Genomic DNA, 26,231 nt, shown 5'->3' with positions numbered 1-26,231 from the left:
CCAGCCAGCACCTTACTACAATTCACACATATTCTCCACTATTTGACCACTGCAGTCAGAGCAAACAATGCTGTTTGGAAACACTGGCAGGTGCTAAAAGACCGAGTAGAAGTTATTTAACATCAGTCTTACACATATAAAACTCAATTGCAGAATGTGCTGATGTTTGTATGTTAACTTTGTCCTTAATGGGGTTTAAAAAAGCCAAGGAAATATGGGTCATTTCTTGTGAATGACTGACTTCTCAGTGGTTTGAGGATTGCACTGAGAATGCCTGTCTTTCGTATTCAAAGCTTTTAGTTGTATCAACCAATATGTCATCATTATTACATTGTCAGATAAGCTGAACCCCATTAAATGGTGGGTTGTGAATTTTATTAGAAATGCAAGACTGGATATAAGATTAATTCTAAATGAGGTCATGTGGTTACAGGTATCAAGGCCATCTCTCCCAACCAACAAGTGATTGAAAAGACCAAAGCCCTTCTTTTAGAGGCCAAGTATTGGTTATAAATATTGAAAAGAATCAATCATAATAGTAGTTCAGCAGATCCTAACTGGACAAAGATTCTGTCTGCTACTGAAGAACCATAAAGAAAAAAAATTAAAAAGGGTAAGAGAAAGATGAAATAAGCAATCGTTATCTAAAGGATGACGTAATTTTTAGAAGCAATGAACATCTTTAGTATAAATTTTGAAGAATTGTAATAAAATTGGCTGTGATTCATTTTATCTTACTGCAAAAAAGGATTACTTAGAGTTCCAACTTAATATAAAATGGAACAGCCTGGATGAAAATGTGCTATTTCCTTCTTGTTTGGATTTCAAATGGAACTAAGAAGCTTCGTCTATTGGCAGGAGATGGTCATAAAAGTCTTAACTCAGTGACCAGATGCAGCCAACAGATGAACAGCCCAGATTTACCACATCTTTAGACATGAAGCCCTCTTTTGTATATCATAAAGACATCTCTCTACCTTAACTTCCACTGTCCACTTAAGGTCAACATAGAAACGAATGGAAGAAGGCAGAGAACAGGAACCAGGAACTTCTCTAGCATCTTAAAGAGAAAGAGGAGAAAAAATGGGTTGCTTGTCTGGGATCAGCCATTTAGAAATGTGTGGATGTTTCGAAATCACTAGAGGCCAGAAGGGAACTGTGAAAAAAAGAAGTAAAAGTCCTTGTCAGGTACATGTTGCAAATGTTGCCTTTGAAGAGAATGCAAGGGTGGGGTGGGGGTAGGGTGGACCAGTGATAATAAGTCAAAAGAACTCTCCCAATTTCTCCCCTCAGGCTAACTAGTTGGAGAGAACGAAAATTTCAAGTGTGTCCAAAAATAACTTTGTTTAGGGAATGTCTCATTGGGAGAGGGTTTATCTGGATCCATCCAGGAAAAGCTACACCTTGGAAGGATGGGCTTTGGGGAAGAAGCTGGATTTAGATAAAATCATCAGAATGGGGCCCATATCATAGGGTTAGTACCATTATGAGAAGGGACCACAAAGCATGCTCTCTCTCTCTCATCTCATCTTGTGAAGACACAGTAAGAAGGCAGTGTCTCTGTGTCTCCTTTGAAACCCCAAATGGTGTGCAGGAACATTACTACCCTCACACTTCCCTCATCATTACCTGCAATCCCACCATCATTTTGGCAAATTTCCTGAAACTCCTTATGCTTTATTAGACAGTAGCTCGTTAATGTGTTTGGAGATACCAGATAGTAAAATATTTAGCTCATTTTCCACCTCTGAGGATAAAAAGGGCCCTCAAAAACATAACAGGAAGAAAACAAAATTGAAAACCAAATGCACTTGAAATATTCTGAGAAGAAATGAGCCAGTTTGCATTTGCTTTCTTAAAAGGACTAAGTCTATCCTAGAGAAAATGCAAACAAACAAAACAAGAAAAGCATGTAATAGGTTTGTACATTCATCATGGTCACTGACCATTGAATGGTTTCTCATATCTGATGTACACTATACAGCAAAGTGGAAACAGTAAAGCCCTGTACAGAAGTGGTAGTCCCAAGAAAATTACAGAATAATAAGCAATATTTGTCTTGAGAAAATTCTGTCACTAACTACATTAATCATGAATTAAAAAAAATCCCAGCCTGGCACTCATTCTTTTTCTTTTCTTTTTTAAAATGTTTTTTATTGTAAAAATATTGTACAGTGGGGGACAGTTACATGAGCAAGGTAATGAGTGCATTTCCTATCAAGCATTGTTGCCTCCTCTTTTGTTTTTCCCTTACCATCTCTTCTCTCCCACCTCCACAATTACACTCTGGCACTCATTCTTGTAATCATAGCTACTCAGGAGGCTGAGATCTGAAGAATACAGTTTGAAGCTAGGCTGGGTAGAGAAGTCCATGAGAGTTTTATTTCCAATAAACCAGCAAAAAGCCACAGTGGAGCAGAAACTCAAGCGGTAGAGTGCTAGCCTTGAGTGAAAAAGCCAAGCAAGAGCGAGAGGGCCCCTGTGTAGCCTCAATACTAGCATAAAAAATAAAAATAAAAAAACCCACAAAGTTAAACCACTTGGTTCTTATGAGAACTATTGGTTCTTAGAAAATGTTATGTGACATGAAAGCACTCTTTTCTCTTCACTTACAGGATGTAGGTAATTATTCCTACAGACCACATGTCCACTTCTGGTCCATAGGCGCAGCCTCGGAGAATTTCAGGTGCTGCAGAAAGAGTGAAAACGGTGTTAAATTGGAGCTCATTACATTCACTTGTTAAGCACCTGACAGGCAATGGAGAGGAAACAAAGTCATCTACAGAGTTTCAGAACTCTTTCATAAGTAATCTTCCCTCCAAAGCACAGTTACAAAGCTACAAATTCATACATCTATTTTATTAGGGGTGGGGGGGGATTATAGACTTCCTGTGTTTGGGTGTATAAGACTAATTCTGTTAATGATACAATATTGTGATATTGCTCAAATCAGGTGTGTGTGTGTGTGTGTGTGTGTGTGTGTGTGTGTGTGTGTGTGTGTGTGTGTGTGTGTGTGTGTGTGTGTGTGTGTATCTACATCTGCTACAGGAGATCTCTTCAAAGGGAGCTTTTTCGATAGGAAAGAAAAGCAAAAGAAAGAAATAAAAGTTAAGCACAACAAACAGGAAAGAAGCAACTCACTCTACTTGACATCTAGAATTGCTTGAAGAATTCAATGTTGGGTGAGTGTATGTGTCTCTTCGTGGGGTGAGGACCAGGGAGACGTTGGACGGATGGGCAAGTCCCTGGTGCTGGAAGGTTGGAAAAGGAACTGAGAGGAGGAGCCCTGGCACATAATCTGGCATTTAGAGTTGAACGTAAGACACCAGCGAGAAACTGTCCTCAGTCATCTCAACATCATGAGCTGGTAAGGAGGACTTCTCCACCCACAATGGGAGAGCTTGTGTTGGCTTTATCAACTGCTGTGTACATGAAGGACTCTCAGCCATCAAATGGCCCTGGAGTGAGTAGCAAGGTATTTTATGCTTTTTCTCACCTGTCAAAAAGGAAAGGGTCTCATGATCTGCCATGAGGATTGCATTTGTTGCTTGTTTACCAAAGGTAGAGAAAGAGAAGTTAAGTGTTCTTTCATCCATACAGAGGTTGAACTCAGGACTACAGCTCAGGGCAGACATTCTTCTATGTTGAACAAAGATGCTGTGGGTGCTGGTTTGTCCCTGTTTGAAAGCTGCTTGGTGAATGCCTAGGACTCTGGAGGGAGACCAAGACACTACATCCCCCCTCCAGGGGCTGCTCGGAGCAAGTGGACTACATCTCCTGTTCCAGGCACTGTCACTTTCTGGGAAGATCAGCAAAGTAGGCTCTAGACAGTCTACTCTTAGGGGACTGCTTTTGCTAGAAAGATTACTGTACATTTTCCACCTTCAGTGCTATCCTCTCTACCCAACCCCTTTCCAGTCAGGATGATCTCTCTCCCTGCAGAAATTATGATTCATAAACACAGAACATGAAGGGCCTAGAAATGGCCATGAAATAGAGGTATGCAGAGGAACACATGACCCAGCAAGCCAGCAAGAACTGTATCTGAATCTAAAAGTTGTTCTTATCTACAGTTGATTTATTCCTAGAAGATTTTCCTTTTGAGGTTTAATTAACAAAATTAAGAAAAATGCATGTTCTATGCCAACATCCTTCACTCTGTCAGGTTGGCTTTTCGTTTCCTGGGACAATCTGTGCCTCACAGAAGGCATTTTGGAGCCTCCACCAGCCCCAACAGCTTACTCCCACTTGCAAATGCTTTTGTTTATCACCGTGCAAAGGGAGATGGGCTAAGGCTGCATGTCCAGGAGCGCTCCTACTGCCTGACTGTCTCTGAGAGCTGATGCAAACACGCATATTTAGCATGTATGGATAGTGTGCTGTAATCTTCCCTCTAGTCTTCACATCAGTAATTCTTGTGTGGCCTGAAATGCTATCTGGTTCCATACTTATATTCAACCATAAATATAGAAATACACTGGAAGGGATTTTTACATTTTTTGACTCTTGGGTGTTTTATTTTTTTTCTTGTTACCTTTCAAATCTCTGCGAATTGGACTAGCTAATTTCCAGGTTTACTTAAGAGCTTTAATCTGCTACCATTGTGATAGTAGCAAATGTGATTGTTTAAGCAAGAAGAGAGGACCAGTGCAAGCATTGTAGCCTTCAGAACTTGCTATGTTTTATTTCCCTCTGAGCAGCTACTGTGCATGTTGCCTTGTCAGGATTTGTTCTGTGGATACCAATGAGATTGCCCTATCCTGTGCCAGCTAGAGATACATCCTGGCAAGAGTCAAGTGTTTTCTTCTCTCATTGCCTGTCTGTTTCTCTCTATCTCCCTTTTCCTTTCTCTCTTCCTTCCTCTTCTGCTCTCTTCTGGTACTGGAGTTTAAATTTAGGGCCTCTTGTTTGTTCAATGGTTCTTGATTGGCTGGTGCTCTGCCACTTGAGTCATGTCAACAGCCCTGCTTTTTACTGGTTATTTTGACACTGAAGTCTTATGAGCAATTCTGTTTGGGTTAGCTTCAAATCCTGATCCTTCAAATCTCAGGCTTCTGAGTAGTTAGGATTGTAGGCATGAGCCATAGGCATCTACCCAGGGCCATATATTTTCCTTGCCACAATAAGTTCCTTGCCCAAAAATGTTCTTGCTACAGTGAATCCTTCTTAAGAAATTTTTGTACTATTGTAAATTAAACTCAAGCCTTCATATAAGCTAAGCAACCATTCTACCACTCAGCTAGGCCTCAATCGTGTGTGTGTGTGTGTGTGTGTGCGCGCGTGTGCACGCGCGTGCGTGCCTGTATGCTGGTACTGGGACTTGAACTCAGAGCCCCGGGCACTGTCCATCAACTTTTAAATAAAAAAAAAAATGATTGTAAAGGTGATGAAGAGGGAGTTACAGTTACATAAGTAAGGTAAAGAGTAAACACTGTTACCCTCTTCCTCCCATTTACCACTCCCCAATTCCCCTTCCCACCAAGTTGTAAAGTTCATTTCCAACATAGTGTGTACTGAGTATCATTGTTGCATTAGTTTATCCTTTGTCCTGATGTTTCTGTGATTCCTCTTACCTTCCATGGATCAGATAAGCTTATATACAACAAGACAGAGAGTACAACAAACCAAAATAGAAAGAAAAATAGAAAAAAACTGCTTATAGGACATAATAAGAATCTCTTTTCCAATTCTTGGAGTTCATGTTGACACCCTTCATTATATGGTTCTATGCACTTAGGGATTGGGCTATTGTGATCCCCTGCTAAGAATATCATAGACATCTTTTAGTTATTACAAATGAGGGAAACCATGAAACCTATTACTTCTTTGGGCCTGGCTTGCTTTGCTTAATATAATTTTTTCCAGATCTGTTCATTTCCTTACAAATAGGGCAATGCCATTCTTTCTAATGGAAGCATAGAAGTCCATTGTGTGTGTGTGTGTGTGGGGGGGGACATCTGTGTTGGTTTCATATCTTAGCTATAGTAAATAATTCTGCAATGAACATGGTTGTGCTGGTAGCTTTAGTGTGGCCTTGTTTGGGGTCATTTGAATAATGCCCAGGAGTGGGATTGTTGGGTCATAGGGGAGCTCTATATTTAGTCTTTTGAGGAATCTTCATACTGCTTTCTAGAGTGGTTGAACAAGTTTATACTCCCACCAACAGTGGAATAGCATTCTCCATTAGCTTTTTTACTCAAGATTGGCTTTCTACTATCTGAGTCATTGCTCAATTTTCAGCTTTTTGCTGGTTAGAGTTAAGAGTCTCACATTCTTTCCCGCCTGGGCTGATTTTGAACCACTATCCTCAGATCTCAACCATCTAAGTAGCTAGTATTACAGATGTGAGCCACCACATAGCTAGCCCTTTTGTTCTGGAGCCATCCTCTCACTAACCACTGCTTCAGCTAATCTCAAACTCATGATTCTTCTTCCTCTCCTTTTCAAGTACCTAGGATTTTAAGTGTGAGCTACCAGGCCCCATGCCAGGCCAGAAGATTTCCTTTCCATTTCTTTCTTTTCTTTTTTTTTTTTTAAAGAAAATAAATTTTCAAGGGATCCAGTGTCCTCACAGTTGATTCTATTAATTTGCAGAAAATATATCATACACAGGCCCAAGGTCTTGGGTTAAATGCCTAGCACCAAATGCATGTGCACACATAAATTATCAATAAGCATTTACTGATTTTTCCAGCTTCCTTCTAAGTGAGTCAAGGTAATCTTATCACTCATGGTACTCCTAATCAAACATTAATGTTACATAACACCCATGATACCCTCTACTCCTATCTCCACCAGTCTAAATTGGTTGAATGGTCCCAGAATTGATGAGATACCAGGCATTTCCCTTCAAAAAACAATTTAAACTGACTATAAAAAGTCTACTAAAATTAAAAATTTATAATATTTACTAGCCTACTACCTAACCATAGAATACTGTTTTTTGTACTTTAAAAATAAAATGGTGGCACCATTGAAGCAACTAGAAGTTTGAAGGTTCATCTAGAGATGGTATTCAATTCTTATTTTATCAAATAAAATCACTATAACCAGTTCTGGAAATGGCCCTAGCATGAAAAGCACCAGTATGACCTATGACACACTCACAGGAACCACTGGTGTTAGACTGCCCCTCTTTTCCTAAAGCATTAGGGATAAAAAGCAAAGGGTGATGGGAGTCACTGCTTTTCCTTCTCATTTCAGCAGTGCCCTAGGTGATCCTTTTCCTACTTAGTGAGTTGAAACTGCAGAGTGGCATTCATTATCAGAGACTTCGAAAGCCACGGTTAGTTCTTCAGTAAAATGAATCTGAAGTGGATCAAGATGAGTAAAATCAACAGGCTGCTCCATTCATTCATTAACTATGCCATTAAGCACCTGCTGTGTGACAGGCATGGTGCTAGAGGTTGCAGAGAAGTCCCTGCCATCTTATGCTTATGGTTTGGTTGAGAGGTCAATGTTAATTACAAAAAGAGATAAACAAAACCAAACACACAAAGAGATGTAAAATGAAGACTACAAGTGGTTGGGGAGGCAGTGTCTTTCATGGACTGTTGACCTGGTAAAGGCTTAGCAAACATGATCAGAGGAAGCAAAGTTTGCAAAGAGATGTGAAGGCCCTGGAGAAACCACACAACGGAGCAGAGGGCAATGGTTGAGGAGAGAGACTAGAGCATTTTAAATGGAGATGGCACCTCCTAATGAAGGAGCAGGAAGTGCTTGAGGGACTAAGGTGTGTGTAGCTGAAGCATCATGGTCCAGGCACACGGTGAGGTCCAGGTAAACCAGGCAGAGAGGCCTGACTGTGAACCAAATAGTCAGGGCTTTTGTATGTGTGTGTGCAGGGTGGAGGGGCGGGGAATTCTATGTGCATCTAATAGCCTGATCTGACTTTCCCCGCCTACTCTTCCTGCCAGAGTTGAAAGGAAAAGCACTGTCTTGAGTTGAGGGAGTTTTCTGGGGGCTATAAAAAGCCACTACATCTTTATCCTGGCATCTGCTGTCTAGAAACTTTGTCTCTGGGTAAGAAACAGTGTGGAGGAGAAGGGAGGCAGAAAGAGGAGATGTATTTGGGAGAGCATAGGTACAGTACTTGTGAACTCTATTCCCTACCTCAGTTTCTAACGTGGCGCTCTGGGCAGAAGCTGGAAGTAGCAGTAGTGCCCACAGCTGAATACAATCAACTGAATGCTTTCTTTTGCATGTGCCCCATGCTAGGCTATCCCATTTGCCAGGAGAGTACATTAACTGTGTAAAATTTGGGGCTTAAATTTTTTTTTTGTCTTTTTTTTCTGCTATGGCCACAGATGAGTAAGGTAATGCCCCAAGTAGGTATGGTAAGTGGCATGGTAACTGGTGAAGTTTAAGCTCAGTCTCAAAGCACTTGTTGAAGGAGAGTTGCCTGTAGCAATAACCTTGTTGCTCTCTGCTGAGCGTTCCATGTGTGCCTCACTGTGTAAGCTTGAAGGGCTCTGTCACATTAATCATGTTTGACTTGGGAGTGGAGAAGAAAAAGAAAATGTCAGAAGGAAGTTTTAATACACAAGTGATACTCTGTATATCCTCAATCATTCTTTCCATTCCCCAGTGGGCCTGAGTGTTGACACTGCAGACATCAGTCAATCTGACTCCTACTTCATGCTTTCCATTTAAGCTGTTAAAAACTCTGCCTTGCCACAAGAATTGTGTGATTTTTCTCTTTGTATAAATTATACAGAAAGATAAAGAGATAGTCTGTTTTCCTTACCTTACTTTTTATTTAAAAAATTATACCCTGAAGAGAAAAATCAAAGACTTAAGAATGCCTTTCAGAAGAGCAAAGTGAAAACACAAGTCATTTTTGTTAACCTGTAATTTTTCTTTCTTCGGGTTCTATGGTGTCCCCCTCCCATCTTGAGGTAATCAAGATTTTCTCCAGATCTGAATCACACTGGCTTTTCTGATCACATCACAATTGTGATGGATGCTGTTTTCAAAGGAACATTAACTGGTGAAAAGTTGTCATTCATTTCTTGTAGGAGGTGGAGTATAAACAGATAATCCCTAATCATCCCAACACTGGCATTACAGAAGACCCTTGTCTATATAAAGAGAAGCAAGCATAAGGTAACAGATGTACAGTTTAATCTCTATCCCATAAGTGAAGTATGGAAAAGGCTGTGCTTTCCCCTAAGAACTTCATAAACTTTCTGATTGGTGGTTAGTAATAATAATTCTTTTGAAACTTTTTCATTTTTACTACATGCATGTATTTTCTGTAGTAACATTTGGAAATGGAACATTCTGTGCCCAAATAACACATTTGAAGCACATCTTCTTCCCATGTGCTGTTCATCAATCACCTCTTCCTTTGACCTCTTTTCCTCCTATCATTTCACCCCCACATATATAATAATAGAACTGAATCCCCACACAGCTGTTAATTCTCTGGCATGTTGGCTTTGTTCTTGAAGTAGGGTCTCACAGCTATATAGCAGTAGCGTTAGAAACTGATTTATGTTGTCATTTGATGTGTCACTATACATAAAAAGCTCTCTCCAAGGGGAAGAGTACAGATGAATGAAGAGGAGAATGATAGGTGAATACTGTCATAATATTTAATAAACTCAAACAAAAATAGAATCAGGTAACTTTAGGAGATGGTTGGGTTGGAAGAGATGAGTGAGAATGAATAGGGGTGACACAGCTTAAGATGTATTGTGCTCATAAATGGACATGTTGAATTGAAACCCTTTTCTAAAAGAAAATAAAAAATAAATTAAAAAATAAGATGGGAAAAATGTAAAAGGCTATCTCTAAACTCAAAGAGAAACAAGTAGCAAGAGGATGATGTTGGTGGCCACCTCTTCCAACTCAGAGTTATCAATTTCCTCAGGCCAAATGATACTCAGCACTTATTTTAGTAAGTAGTTGGTTACAGCCATCCAATAGTTTACATACCCAGAACATATAGATAAGCCTTTGTCTTCTTTACTATTTATTGATTGAGTGAGATTCAAGTGAAAGGACCATACATCATCTCCCCTTTCTGATAGTCGTGGCTCCTGGCAGTATTTTGCAAATACATCCCAAGCCTGAGAGGCTGCCCCTTCCATGGCTGACAGGCCCACTTGTATTGTTTTGAATGGTGGACTCCAAACCTGTGCCCTTCCTCCAGAGCTCCCTCTTCAATTGGGCATTTTATAAATGAATGAAGTGGTTCCTTCTCTCTTGCTTCCTGGTGGCTGTCTCCTTTTGTGACTTGTGGATGCCCAAGGGTCTCATGACTTGCTGCAGAACTCCAGACATCCCTTGTTCTGCCCCACATGTGTCTCCACTTAGATACCTAACAGGCATAGCCACATTAACAAGTCCAAACCTGTTATTCCAAGAGCTAGCCCTACGGCAGCAAATGGTAACTGTATTCTTATGGGTATTCTCTCTCCTTACTCTCCACTCGTCATTGCACTGCAACCAAACAACTTCTTGGCTGGACCTGATACTCAGGTGCTCTCCCGCCTCAGGTTGGTGTTCCTTGTCCCTGGGAAAATGGGGATGATTTTTCCCTAGGGATCCATGGAACTTGTTCTCTTCCTTACAGATTCCAAGTCTTTTTTTTTTCTTCAGATATTCCATTTTCTGAGCACTCATTTCAAATGACAATCTACTCTCTTTTTCCAACTTTATATTACTTTATAGGAATGACCACCTCTTTCTGTGCAATTTACATATTTATTAGTTGTACTCTCTCACTAAGGTATTCTATCCTTAAGAAACAGATGTTGATTTTTTTGGCTTTCTTGGTTGTTGACTACTAAATATTTAGTTCCATCAGGAAGTGTCTGGGCATCAGAAAAGTACAATGACTATTTCAAAAATGGACTAAGGACTATCTATATGACTTAAGCTTCTTGGAGTATATTTTATTTGGGTCAATATCAAGCCAGTATAAAGATCTAAAGGAATTCATTTTTCTCCAAGTTTCAAACTTCTAATTCAGCTTAAGATAGTCTCATACCCAGCCTGCAGATTCCCTGTGCTCTCCAAGGTCAAGATCAAGAAGAGCTGTGGATGTCATCTCCCTGACATCCTTTGTGTGTACCCAGCCCCACGTTTCCTGTAGCTGGCATTATTCATTGGAATCAGATTCGGTAATTATAGCTTTGGGATACAACTGACCTCAAGATGATAAAAACTCTGTGGCCAGAGAGGGAGGTGGACTGGGGAGGGGGCACCCTTTTACATGTGCTTGCTTAGCATGCTCTGTCTTTCTGCCTTTCTCCTTCTATTGCCCACATGCCCCATGGGAACTCTATGAGACACACTAGCTGGTCTAAAGGAAGTTACAGGCAGCCAAGCTGACATTTTATTATGCATTTAATTCATCTCCAGTATTTTTAAGGTTCATTGTAAAAATGGAAGTCACCTCTGTGGGTATTTAATTTTTGGGTGAAATTATTCCTTCCTTGGTTAGATTAACAGTAATAAATAGTTCCCTTACACTTCATCCTTGCTATTTATCCTTTAGTGTGATGAAAAACTACATCTTTTAAGAACCTTTGCTGAAAGCTTCTAATTTAGATTCTTAGATTTTCTTTGTTTAAATTTTCCTTCATCTTTCATATTAGTGTTTTTTAGAAGAAAATGTATGTTATTTGTTAACTTTCTGTTTTGTTGAGAAATCTCTTCTATTCAATTGTAAGCTATTTAAAATTTGCCTTCAATTTTTACATAGTGAACTCAGTGGGTTATTTATTTAAAAAGTACAATGTAGAAGCCCCTGGGGTTGTCACTATATCATGATTTGGCACTAGTGAAAACACATGATTTGCTTTATGGTGCCGTATGCTCTTGGAAAAGTATTTTTATTTTTATTTTTAGCAGTACTTAAATAAATTCTATACATTGGCTTTTTTTTTCTTTTAGAGGTCTTGAATACAGGGCCTCATGAAAGCCCTAAATGATGCTATTCATATGATATATTCAAGTATTAGGTCCATTTAATACATTCTAGTAATCTCTATGAGAAATTTTCTCATCTAAATGTTTTAGGTTTTTGGATCCTCGAAAAAGCTCTATATGTGGGGTGTATATGTATATGTATGTGTGTGTGTGTATGTATGTGTGTGAGTGTGTTTGTGTCTACCTGTGGGAGAGAATGGGCTATTCTGCTTTTGAAACTGTTAAATATTAAACTAAAATTTCATCCTTTTGACTCTGACTATAAAAGTATTAAACACTTGTACTTCAATTTCTATGAAGTTGAATTCCTTGGTGAAGCCTGCCAGAGTACCAAATGCACTTGAAAGTGCTCACTGCCCTCCGTAAGTAAAACATAAAGAAAGGAGCTCCAGGCACACAGGCTCTGAGTAATCAGATGCTAAAATGAACTCAAAGGACCTCAGCACAGGTCCTGTGCCATTCAGAGCCTGATTTTTTAAATCTTGCTATTTCCAATATCATGGGGAAAGATTCTACATAGTTCCATATTTACCTAGAAAAATACCAACAAAAGTAGTATTTGGAAATCCAGTTGAATCTTTAAAAGGTTGTATTCAATTTCTGTGTGTGTGTGTGTGTGTGTGTGTGTGTGTGTGTGTATGTGTGTGTGTGTGTGTGTGTGTGTGTGTGTGTGTATGTGTGTGTGTGTTGGTGCAGGTACTGAGGTTTGAACTCAGGGTCTTGGTCCTCTATCACTTGGCTTATAGCTCCACTTTTTGCCTTTTGGTGGTTAATTGGAGATAAAAGTCTCATGGACTTTTTTGTCCAGGCTGGCTCTGAACTGTGATCCTATGATCTCAGCCTGCTGAGTAGCTAGAATTACAGGTGTGAGCCACCAGGACCTGGCCTTACAAATACATTATCCTTAAGCAGTTGTGCAAAAGGGGTTTAATTTAACGTGTCAGTTTATGAGTATAATGCATCTTGATCAGTGTCACATCTTTCATTGTTTTCCATCTTTCCTAACCCCATGTATTTTACATTTTTAAAAGTCTCTATTTCAGAAACCACATTTTATATTCAGTAGGTTTAAAAATCTAGAAAGATCATAAAACAATAAATTTTATTTATTTATTTATTTATTTATTTATTATGGTTAGAGTTGAAGAAAAATTTTAAAATGGGCCTTCTATTTCAAAACAAAAGCAATGTGTCAGATGATGGCATTTTAAAGACCTCCAACTCTATTCCCCCCAAATTCCTTACAATACTATTAGAAGGGAAAAATTAGAAAAATTGAAGGTGCTGAATGAAACAGATACTTTTTCTCATAGTAATTAAAATGATACCAACAATTATAATAATAGTGACAACAAAATTACTTATAGTATTTTTTTTTCAGTACCAGGGTCCAGAACCTTTTACATGCCTGGCAAGTGCTTTGTCATTAATCCACTTCCTTGCTATACAATGACCTTTATAACTCCTATCATTTATTGCATGTATTATATATATATGTGTATATATATATGTATATATATATATATATTACATTTCCAGGGGTTCTGCTAACAACTTCACTACATCATCACTACATCATCTTAGTTGTTTCTCACTGTAGCCCTATAAAACATGTGTTATCATTCTAGTGCAGGTGAGAGATTTAGAAAGTTTCATTCATGTATTTACGGTAAAGCTTCTAGGACGATGCAACTTGTGACTCCAAAGCCTAGTAGAGTATGAGTTATTAACAACTGTGGAGAGAACTATCAGTAATCCTGCCTGTAAGCAACAGACAAATGGCCAAAATGTAGCTCATACACTCCTCTAGCCAACCCTACCTGCAACTCAGTGGGGAAGGTAGATTATAAAAGACCTCAACATACCTTAGCAGGAATGGGAACTATGTATGGCGACGGTAATATCAGGTTACTGACATTCACTTTTTTGTTGTTGTTGTTGTCAGTCTGGCTTGAACTCTGGGCTACTGTTCGCTGTCCTCAGCTCTTGAGCTCAAGGCTAGTGCTCTACCACTTGGGCCACATGGCCACTTCTGGCTTTTGCTGTTTATGTGGTGCTAAGGAATCGAACCCAGGGCCTCATGCATATGAGACAAGCACTCTATCACTGAGCCACCTTCCCAGCCCACTGATATTCAATTTTAAGAGTCCATCATTATCTGCCAATCATTTAGGTCTTATCATTCAGGTGTATTTTTCAGGGCTTCCTGCCATTGGCACTTTCATCCTGTACTTCACATGCAATTGATAACACTCTTCCTCTAGCCACCTCCATTTATTATTGCTGATCTTTTTCTTACAGCACTTTCATTTATAATTGCTGATCAGAATGGCAGAATTTGTTGGTTACTAAGCAGTGTGCTGCCAATGCTGAGACAGCCCTAGTCAGAATGTTTAGAATAGTGTATCTCCCTCTTCTGGAATTCCTAGGATATTATTTAGAAATAGGTACCTGCAGATTCTAAGGTCAGAGATCTGTAAATATACTATCAGCTTATTCTTTAGGTGTTAGTCATTAGCTTTCATTTATGTTTGAATAGAAGCCCAATATATATTTGCCATTATTAAATCAGAAAATAATGAGACCTGGCATATATTTAAAGAAAATAAATTTTTAACAGTTCCTGGGCTCAGGAAAAGGAATATGAATAACCACATAAGTAGAAATATGAGCTATGAACCTACACAGTTCAATTAAGCAAGCTTATGGATAAATTAGGTAATTGGTATTAGTCATATCTAAATGTACTATATATATATATATATATATATATATACATATGAATGTATAAATATAAAACCTACACATACCTTCCCCATGTATCTCCTAACCACTATTACCATTTTGGCTTCTTTTCTACTTTTCTGCGGTGACCTTCAGCGGTTCCCGCTCAGTTATACTGAAGCACAGTACAACAGTTAGCAATTGGGAATCTCTTCAAAGCCAACCTCCTCATGGCTAAGTTTAGAATACTGGTCATTTTATTTGTCTAAGCCTAAAACTTTAATTCGGAAGCCCGAAATTTGGTTTGGGCTGTATACATTTCCTAGGCAACAATGAGGATTTTCTTAGACACAAAGCAAGCTGTGACTCCTTGGCAATTCATTTATAGGAGACCCTCTCTTATTAGGATCCTGTGGCAAAGGTTCTCTGAAAGAGATCAAGTAGGAAGGTAGTTTTTCCTTTCCTGACAAGTGACAGAGGGGTTAACATACATGCTCACTCTCAGAAGATGTCATTTGAAAGCCTTCTATCCAAAGTAGAGACTAGGCTCAGTGCACACTAGGCCTGGCTGTGGAGCTGCCTGCCCTTACAACAAACCAGAAGAGCTCATGCCTTTCCTCTCGTCAGTTACGTGGGCTCAGACACCTTTCTAGGCTAAAAAGTCTCAGTATTATAAATATTAAACCATTTTTAAAGCCATATTTTTATGGCTTTAACATCATTATAATAATAACTTTTATCCTAATGGAGACAGTCCCTCTTTATATTAGTTAATTTTTAATGATAAGGAACATACTTTAAACCCTCTTTATCTGGCCCTTATGTCATGGGAGGCAAGCAATGAGGGGCCACTCCAATAGCAGAGAGCCCCGCCTAAAACATTCAGAGGAAGAGATCCTAAACAGCTCATGCTACCTGCCTAGCCTTTCCCTCAAAAAGCCCACTGAAAATGAAGGTCTGGGTTTGAACCTTACTTTGCTCTTGTCTTCTGTCACACAGTACCTGCTTTTAGGTTTAGTACATGTGAGTGTGATAAACTTTTGGGTAGTACTGGGATTTGAAGTTGGGGCCTTATGCTTGCTAAGAAAGTACTTTATCACTTGAACCATGCTGTCAGTTCTTTTTGCTTTAGTGACTTTTTTTTTTAAGACATGGTCTTTTTTTTTTTTTTTTTGCCATGGCTCATCTCAGATCGCAACTTCCTATCTAAGTTTAAATAAGTAGCTGAGATAATGGACATGGGCCACACTCTGGGATTTGTTGAGATATGAGTCTTTTTAACTATTTTGTCCAGGCTGACCTTAAGCCATGATTCTCCCAAACTCTGCCTACCTAGTTGTTGGGATTATAGGCATGAACCCCCTCACCCAGCCCTGTAACATAAGACTCAGGACAAACTCATATATGGTGAGGAAGGAAGAGGTGAGGATTCTGGGTAATCCTTAAAGGAGGATTTAGATCACTTTTGAATGTTCTAAGTTTCACAGGACATTGATTAATTGATTGATTGATGGATTATGCCATTACTGCGGCTTGAACTCCAGGCCTCATGTTCTTGCTTAACATTTTTTTTTTGCTCAAGGCTGGTATTCTATCACTTGAGCTACACCTCCACTTCCAAATTTTTTTTTTTTCCTGGTTAATTGGAGATAAGGATCTTGAGATTTTTTTCTGTCCAAGCTGGCTTGGAACTGTGATCCTTAGATCTCAGACTCCTGAGCAGCTACAAATGATAGTTGTAAGCCATTGGTACCCAGCGCTAAATATTTATTTTATACGGAAATTTTGTTGCATTCAAAATCTTGTAGCCTCAGGCCTAACTTACTCACTTTCTGTTTTTAGTCACTGGAACTTCTGTTCTCTCTGTTACTAAGCAGAAGTGTTCCTTTAAAATCCTGCCCTCTCTGCCAGGTGCCGGTGGCTAACACCTGTAATCCTCGCTATTAGGAGGCTGAAATCTAGAAGACTGTGGTTTTGAAGCCAGTTCAGTTAGCAAAGTCCGTAAGCTCCAAAATAACTGGCAAAAAGCTGGCAGAAGTGGCAGAGTACCAGCCAAGCAAAGGCAGGCTGAGCAAGTGTGAAGCTCTGAGTTCAAACTCCGGTACTAACCAAACAAGTAAAGAAAAAAGAAAGAAAGAAAAAGTGAAAGAAAGAAAGAGAGAGAGAAGAAGGAAGGAAGAAAAAGGAAAAAGAAATCCTGCCCTCTTTAATCTTACTTTGAAGTAACATTTCTGTGTATTTCCACTGGGTCAAGAATGTGTGTGAATAAATATATGTATATATATATATATTCATTTATAATACAACTTGAACTTTATTTTGTATTATTGACTTTACTCATTTTTGCTTTTCAGGCCTAATTATAGTTATTCCACATGCGTGTTCCGAACTTTGGCATGCCTAAGACATTTCTCAGTCTTCTAGACTTCCTGCAAATAGATCTCAGAGGAAAGCAATCTATTTGAGCCCCCTCTCCCTCAAGCTTCTTGGCTGCTTTCACCTCCTTTTCTTCCATTATGGCAAGTCACTTCTTCCTGAGGAGCTGCTCTGATAGCAGAGCAGAAGGATTATGGTATATCGTATACATTCCTGACCACTCAGCAGCCTCTTCTTCAACCATGCAGGCTCTAAGGTGATAGGCATATCTGCAGGACCATTACAATAATAAACAGAACACAAATATCCATTGCAAGATAACATTATTTACAAATGAGTGTGTTTATGTGAGGGACAAGATATTAGTGTTTTTAGAATCATATTATATCTAAAATTAATTGGAGTAGATCAATTAAGCTACACAAAGAGAAGCTATTTAAGGGGTTAACAGTATACATGTATAGTTTTCTGTCATGAGAAAGGTAAAAAAGAGGGCTGGAGATATGGCTCTAGTGATACAGTGCCTGCCCAGCAAGCATGAAGTCCTCTGGTCAATCCTCAGTATAACAATTACATAAAAAGGTAGAAAAAAAAAACATTAACATTAACTTTCTTTCTTTCTTTTTTTTTTTTTAAAGTTGATGTTAGGTGAAATGAACCCCAAGAAAAGTCTTCAGATGTTTTCTTCTTTTTTGCGATTGTTTCTAACATTAGCTTTCTGATTTGTCTGTTCTCTTGATATCTCTTCCCCTCTCAAATATATCTGTTACGTTATATACCATTATCTAGATTTATAAAACACAGGCTTTGATTTCCAAATACTGTCTCATTTAAAACCTTTGTCAGATCACATTACCTACCTTACACTCACAATTTCTTAACCTAATGCACAGGTTCCTTGAGACTATGTTCCATGCTGCTCTTTTGTATCTATCTGTTCCTTCATCTACAGGGACTCAGTGTTCCAGTTGAGAATGACAAAGGGCCAGAGAGACTCTGATGCAGCTGCTGCCACTCCTCCATGACTTTGCTCTTCCTGTGCCTACTAACAAGGACACCCCGTGCTTGCCTTTCCACTTGAACTCCTACCTGTAACCAGCTCAAAGGCCTCTCCTTTGGAAGATGTCTCTAGCCAGGACTCACAGTTCCCTTCCTTCTGTTCCCCCGAGCTTTTGACTCAGATAAATCGAGAACTCATCACACTGATTTACTTTAGGACTTTCTCTTCTACTCCATGAAATCTAGGAAGAGCAAGGCAATAGTGTGTTTATCCTTGTAGCCTTCAGGGATTAACATGGAGAATGTCAGATACTCAGTGATTCATTTTTATCTATGAATGACTCATTCTTTCACAGAAAGACCATTTTGTAGTGCTGTGAGAAAGAACTGCTCTCATCATGATTAGTCAAAAGGCTGCTGCTACTGCTGTTATGTGTAAGTCACAGAAGGGAGTCTAAAGGACACTAAAGGAGTCCCTTCTATTAGAGTAAACTAAAGTTTACTAGTAAACTAATTTAGTTTACTATCTTTTTGATCTATCCATTCCAGAGCTGTTCAGTTCTTAGGAAATTGTTTCAATCTATCCCAATCTCTTAGAACATCTCTTAGATATCAGAAAATAATTACTAAATTGTCCATCAGCTTTCTTTGTGTGAGAGCTCTTTAATTCATTTATTAATCATTCCTCAGTTCTCACTCTTTCAATCTTCCTGTCGGTTGGTCAGTAATGTGTGACAATTGATGGGCAATTGTGTTGGGCACATAGTACTAAATTTAAGTTCCCCTCATAGTATTAGAGACCTGGAGGCAGGAAAAAATACAGATGTAGCATGAACTACAGATAGAAAACTTATATAGCAGGAGAGAAGTTTCATGGAAAGATGATCAGAGCACAGCTTTAAGAAAAACCAAATAAAACAAAGGAGTGCCTAGAGCAAGCAGAGTAGTACAATGGCTTTTTCCTTGTAAACCATGGGATTCTTGCTTCCTAAGTCTGACAGAGGCAATGAGTTGTCTAACCGAACACCATCATTATTATTAAACTGCTGTGGAACAAACATAAGACCTTAGACATAGTAGGCAAAGAACTCTGCTACTACTTTTTTTGGGGGGGTCTGGTCGTGGGGCCTGAACTCTGGGCCTCGGCGCTGTCCCTCAGCTCTTCAGCTCAAGGCTAGCGCTCTACCACTTGAGCCACAGTGCCACTTCCAGCTTTTTTTTTTCCTTTTTTGCTTATGTGGTGCTGAGGAATCGAACCCAGGGCCTCATGTATGCAAGGCAAGCATTCTACCACTGAGCCACCTTCTCAGCCCCAACTCTGCTACTACTGAGAAATATTTCCAGTCCCCATCCTCAGTCTTACATGATCTGAGTGGTCTTCATCACCTCAGAATTCTTTTGAAATAAAATAAAATCTTTTCTAAGGAGATGGATTTAGGAGGTGGGACCTCTGGGACATGATTAACTCATGAGGGTGGACCTCTTATGTATGAGATTAGTGCCTTACAACACTGGCCCAAGAGAAGCCAGCAACTTATTCACCAGCACTGGCTATAGTTACACTTCTACTATGAGAGAAATCAACTTCTGCCATGTCTAAGGCACAGTTATCTTGATTTTTCTGAACTTAACTATTAACTGACAAACTACTAGTGGCTCAATGAATTGAAGATGCAGAACAAGACTACTTGGTACAGTATAAAGATTTAACAGAAAGAATACCTCATTCTTCACAATTGTTGAATTTATGAAAAATAAAGTTGTAAGCATTTTAAATTCACCAGAGAAAAGAATTCACTGATAGAAAAAGTTAAGATTTGGAGCCGGCGCTGATGGCTCACGCCTGTAATCCTAGCTACTCAGGAGGCTGAGATCTGAGGATCGCGGTTCAAAGCCAGCCCGGGCAGGAGAGACCGTGAGACTCCTATCTCCAATAAACCACCAGAAAACCGGAAGTGGCGCTGTAGCTCAAGTGGTAGAGCGCTCGCCTTGAGCTGAAGAGCTGAGGGACAGCGCCCAGGCCCAGAGTTCAAGCCCCACGACCGATCAAAAAAAAAAAAAATTAAATAAAAATAAAAATTAAAAAAAAAAGAAAAAGAAAAAAAGAGAAAAAGTTAAGATTTGGGTTATTAACATGTAGACACTAACAACTAGATGTGGTATCTCAGGGAAGTCACTTAAGCTCTCTGGATATTAGTGAAACAAGAATGCTATTAAGTGAAGTGTAGAGGTTCTTCCACCATTACAATTCTGTGGGTATAGCGATACATTTGCTTTAAAGGATATTTTATTGTAGTTTTTCAATTTGCTTTCCATGTTAGTTACCATTCTTTTCTATCTGGTTGTAAGACTAGTGATGCTTATACAAGAACAGGTCCAGCAACTCCAAATACCTCTCTTTTCTTGCACTTCCCCAGTAGCCTTTTCACAAGATCTCTTACAATGCTGTGTTTCTGGGTGTATGCCTCTTCCTCTGTAGGTTAGAAGCTTCTAGGATGCAGAAAACTAATCTCCCTGGTGGCATGTGGTGGCCTGACTATACAGGAGGTGACGAATAAATGTTTTTTGTAGAGATGAATAAGAGGAAGAGTTGTATAAAAAAGCTTGATTCTAGAAGAAAAGTTGATGTATAGCTTGACATATGATTTCTTTTTTCAAATAATCTAGATTAGGATTGGATTGATTTGTGGAATATTCATTCACCACAACATTTTTAGGAATTCTGGGTAATATCTATGTGCAAGGTTTCGTTTTTTTAGCTTTTAGGTTATAGCTTGATTAATTTAGCCACGAATGAAAAGGCTGAAAGCTTTTGTTTGTCTCTGAATCATGCACTACAACCCTCACTTATTTCTGGGAGACCAGCAAGAAGATGTAGGAAGCCTAAAGGTTAGGGGAGGGAACCCCTACTTTAAGTTCTCCTCTTACTGGGGTTAAGCCAGAGGCCCAGAGAAGACACCGTGTAGCAAGACTTCCTCAAAACTAGATTATTTTTAAAAAAAGGTGTCTTTTTCAGTTCCAGCTCCCTACAGGAAATATCAGGCTGATAGCAGAGACAATTACTGATAGCCAGAAGTCCCTGGCCTCTGGGGCCAAAACAAAGACTTATCTTGTAGCACGCCAAAATCATGGGGTCCCACAGCTAAACCACTTCACAACTATTCCTATTTTTTTTTTCCCGTGCCATCCATGGAAATTCTAACACTGCAATGAGGGAGGTGAGGAAAACAGACAGAATGACTCTTCAGTTTGGGCTGAAGTTGTAAATAAGTCCAATGTTAAAATTTCACGTTTTAGGTCATTTCCCTCCTCCTTTCTCCCATTTCCCAACCTGGTATTAATGCTTGAACTCAGAACGTTACACTCTTCCTGGGCTTGCTTATTCGCAGCTGGCACTCTGCCACTAGAGCCATGCCTCCAGCCCAACTTTTTGCTGGTCTATTGGAGCTGACATCTCATGCACATTTTGCCTAGGCTGTCTTCAAATGTCTGTTCTCCAGATCTCAGCCTTCTGAGTAGCTAGGATGACAGGCAGGAGCCACCAGCTCCCACTATTATTTTTTTCTTGGTGGTACAATGAGTCACCACAGGCAGAGACAGGCCTTTGTGGTGGCTGATAACCCTAGGGGCCACTCCATTTCTCTGCTGTTTTGGATGCCATACGAACTAGTGTACCCACTCTCCTCTGACACCCTCCCAAGGAAAAGCAATGAAGAAAAATGTCAAAGGGCTCATGGCTTTAATTCCAGGCATGGACTCTGCTGTACCATTGCCTTCTTCCCTGGTGGCTTGCCACTTCTCAGTGGGCACCAGAGTAGTTCTTGCGTGATGGATATTCTAACAGACAAGTCCAAAATCCAGCATCTTGGGGCCCTTTGAGAAGACCCAGGAGTGGTCTGAATATGTTTGATCCATGCCTCTGTCATCAAGAGTCACATCAAACATCAAGCATTTGTAAACAGAAACATTAGAAGTTAAAATTAAAGAACCAGATTGAATAAGTAGATTGAGTATACAGATGTCAGTGAAGGGAAAACACATTAGTAAAGAGCCATACCGCAATACCCTGGGGTTCCACAAACTGTCTTCATGAGCACTTGGTGTTCCACGATTTTAGAGAGTCCAAAGTCAGCTGTGATCACAAGAGAAGAATTTAGTGAAGCAAGTCTTTCCTCAGCTTTTATAAATACTTCTGACTTTCACAATTAAGCTCACTTATTTGTTTGCTTTTGTATTTGATGGAGGAGGGTGGCTATGGGAAGTGACAGGGCACCTGGGAGGAAGCGGAAGTAACTCAAGCATTTCTTTAAAGTGGAGAAAAAAATATGACTCCCAAGTACATTGCAAGATGAGTTTATATTTAATCACTGCTCTTTCCCCAATATTAGTAGATAGAGATACTCTTTCTTTTTTAAAAAAATAATTTTTTATTGAGATTAAGTGATGACATAAATTTCACAGTACTGTGGGATAGTGATACTTAAAGTCACAAACACATTTAACCTTCACAAGGCAAACTGTCATTATCATGGTCTATAAAGTTTGTGAAATCTATAAACTTTGACAATACAATTATTTCTTCCAAATCGGGTGATATGCACATTTATTTCCTTTTGCTTAGCTTAAGCCGTTCCCTCTTTCCTGCTCATTCCCTAGCTCCCACAGCTGCCCTTTAGTTGCTTAGTTCATATTCATCCATGTCCAGTGCAGCTAATGGACCCCTCTGTTGTATTTTTCTGCTGTTTTCCTCTGATTCTGTGACCTCCTCCTAGCTTCCCTCAGATGAGGTACTCTCTTAAAGTCATGATTACAATAGCCATGCTTTGTCTGAAGTTATTAATTCTGACAATTATATGACAATAAGTCAGTGTAAGGAGCACTATGGCTTAGTGACATAACTTAAGATCTTTTATTCACTGGTAGAAAGAAAAAAATTATATTTTCCATGAATAGCATGGAAATAAACAGGTGTGGAAAGGCTTATTCTGGCTGAATGGAAATAATATCTTATGTTTGACAGATAGGATGTTTATACTTATGTGATGAATGTAAGACCTTTTGGGGGGGGGAGCAAAAGGTCATTTTTATTGATTCCTTTGAGGTGAATTACCTATGTAAAATATTATCCAAGTTGCTACTGTTGTGATCTATTGCTGGAAACATCAGGAAACTGCTCAAGGCCATTCTTCAAGAGAGGTAGGTGCAGAATGAATTCATTTTAGACTTCAAAGATGAACCTACATTTCCACAAGGTGCCTGATCCTTATCAGCAGAAGCAGCAGGCTACCCTTCAGAAAGCAAGGCTCTTCTACCTAAATTAGTATCTATCCATCCATTTAAAGAAATTTCTTTAAGGATCAAGTCTTTGAAAGTGATGTCAAAGGAAATTGAAACTCCCCACTGTCCACAGCCTTTCAGAAGTGATTATGAGAACAAGCCAGCTTCCCAGCAGGATTCTTAGGCTTTTTTTCCCCCTTCAGATTCTCACATTCATAAAGCACATTCTGTTGTCTGAGCTCTTCCTTTACAGAACAACTTAATTCTCCAAGGTGTTAGCGCTTTTAAATGCAGTGAGCACATCAGCTTAACATGATGAAAGCACTAGAGCAATGCACTTGAGAGGATTTAACATGCATTCTGCCAAGGATGGAATTTCATTCATTTAAAATGATTAAACTGGAAATGAATAGTTGACCTGGAAGTATATAGAAGGTACACTATGTACTTAATATATTTTTCTCCCAAGATGCTGATTTTAGGTTTTCTTTGAGTTGATTAGAATTCCCCAAAGTTCATATTAGTCATTTTTCAAATTGCTTCTTGAGGGGGCGGAATAAAAGAGGTTTTCAGAGTCGATAGATTTTTTTAGAAAAAAAAACCCCAATTTTGTATACAAGATGACATGTACCTGTACAGGAATAATTTTTAAAAGTTCTGGGAAATCTTGCAGGAATTGAAATTTTGTTTAATTTTTATAATTGCATTTCTTAATTGATTATAATTGCATTTCTTAATTAATAGTACCTCTGAAAGCCATTCACAACCCTTCCCACACCCCAAAAAGAGGAATTACTCATGGTTAACAAGAAAGCAATGCCCCTAGAGATCACTTTTTGGGAAATACAGACCTTAATTTACCTCAATTCATATAAACAAGTGACTCCAAACCTGTATTCATCAATATACCAAGTATTTTGCCTCAAAATCTTTCATTATCTAAGATTAAGCTCCAAATAATTTGTAGATTAAAAGTCAATAGCCCCAAAGAAGTGCTAGTTTTTCTGTCATTTCTTCACTCTAAACTTAAGTATAAAACACAAAGTTGTTTTTTGAGGCTAAGTGCTATCTTTCATTTATCCAGCCAGAAACAAAGCACTAACTTCTCGTCCTTATTTCCATGTTAACATTCTAGGAAAGAGCACAAACTTCCAAGATAGTGAATGCAGAATATTCTAAGAAATTGGACAGAGGAAAAATTGGATGGAGCTATAGATAAAAATTGCACACAACAAATTTCTTCTACTACGGAGAATGGAGTCATGAAACATGAGGAATGTTCTCACCGATTTTGAGTGGTGCATCTGGGGCTGGAGTTGCATAGAGAAGATTCTCTGGTTTGAGATCACGGTGGACAATGCCATTTTCATGTAGGTACTGCATGGGAATGAGGAAACATCTGTGTAATTCTGTTTCAATATCCATATCTGAGACTTATCATAATCTTACATTTTATTATGTTATTCAAGAACACATACATTATGAACTCAAAATGTTTCAAAGGTCAACCTGTCTTAATCTACACACTTTAACAAATAGCTTATGAGGTAGCTCAGTTGTAGACCATTTTGTCTAGCATGCAGAACAAGCCAAATCAAATAACTAAACCAAACCAAAACAACTGTTTAGCAGACAGCAGAACATAAATGTAATTTAAGGTTTTTTTGTTTTTAATTATCAGTTCCCAGGATGAAATATTTGCTCATCAGTGAATATCAGAGCTCTCTTTAGGCATGGTGCCATACTGGATGGAACTGGCTAGTTCTACAAAAATGTCAAGATATTAATGTATTGAAATTTGTCTAGTTTATATCTGAAATGTATATAGTATGTAAGAAACTTACAACTACAGGAAATAGTTCATAATTAGTGTTTGAACAGTTAGATGTGTGCAGCTATGACATATAACAAGTACTTGTTCAGAAACTTTAAAACAGCATTTTTGGATAAAAGAATTCTTTTCCTAAGACAAAAATGACTGAGTAGAATGATGCTTCATAGCTGTGCAAATTTCATTGACTTCTAGCTTCTGTATATAGTCTATGTAAAAATCACAGAGATTGACTTAGAAAATCTAACCATACTGTTACAAATGAGGGGAAAATGGCTTCATGTTATGATAAAACAGTTTTGATATCATAGACATTCTGAGAGGTCTACATTATCAGACTGCACTATGAAAGCATCTGTTATACAGCACCTGAAGACATGCAAAAGAAATTAAAAATGGAATAATCAACATATGTCCTTTTATTTTCAAACTAGACTTTGAAGTATATGTCTAAAGTCATTGAACACTAATCTTGTCACTTAATGATCAGTGTACATGAAGAAGAGTAAAAGAAGAAATTTTGGGAACAAAATGCCCTCCAAATGGCCAAGGGGAAAATGTGCATGGAAAAATGTGACATTATTTAATACTGAATATTATTTAATACAGCTAATAAAGAAATACCTAGTTATAAAAACATTAAAATGATATTGCTGATTATAAACATGTATTATTTAAATCATGAGAACTGAACATAGATAAAAGAACTGGAGAAAATAGACATACTAACTGGCTATTATAAAATAAGCCAATCATCAATAAACTAAGCAAAAGGAAAGTAAGGAATTAGAATAAAAACTTAAATGACAATTTGAGAAAGAAAACCCAATAATTTAAGAATTTATAAGAGTTATGTTAGTCTAATAATTTAGTTGAGTCAAAACTAACAAATCTGAGTAGAAGTACCTAAACACTAAAGCTTATCTTGACAAACGGGAACCATTAATAAAGAAACTGGAAGAACAAATAAGGAGGTGTGCTCAACTCAGTGCAAACATTAAGGAGTGAATTGTTTCAGTATTACAGCCTCAGTCTCAATCAAAAACTGACATAAGAAATGAATACTAATACTCATTCTTTTTTT

General features: G+C 38.6%; 1 protein-coding gene across 3 annotated transcripts in view; it reads right to left on the bottom strand.

Annotated features, from left to right (window-relative positions):
• Camk4 (calcium/calmodulin dependent protein kinase IV) overlaps positions 1–26,231 on the bottom strand; it is a 215,009-nt gene that overhangs the window by 19,925 nt on the left and 168,853 nt on the right. For all 3 annotated transcript variants that reach the window (XM_070036034.1, XM_070036033.1, XM_070036035.1), the window contains 3 exons: positions 24,603–24,693; positions 22,097–22,171; positions 2,614–2,689 (listed from right to left, as the gene is read on the bottom strand). In XM_070036034.1, coding sequence (XP_069892135.1) covers positions 2,614–2,689; positions 22,097–22,171; positions 24,603–24,693 — 242 coding nt within the window. The remainder of the gene's footprint in view (positions 1–2,613; positions 2,690–22,096; positions 22,172–24,602; positions 24,694–26,231) is intronic.

This window comes from Dipodomys merriami, unplaced genomic scaffold, assembly GCF_024711535.1.
Source record: "Dipodomys merriami isolate MVZ:Mamm:240054 unplaced genomic scaffold, mDipMer1.0.p SCAF_27, whole genome shotgun sequence".
NCBI lineage: Eukaryota > Metazoa > Chordata > Mammalia > Rodentia > Heteromyidae > Dipodomys > Dipodomys merriami.
This window is presented reverse-complemented; position numbering and strand designations above follow the sequence as displayed.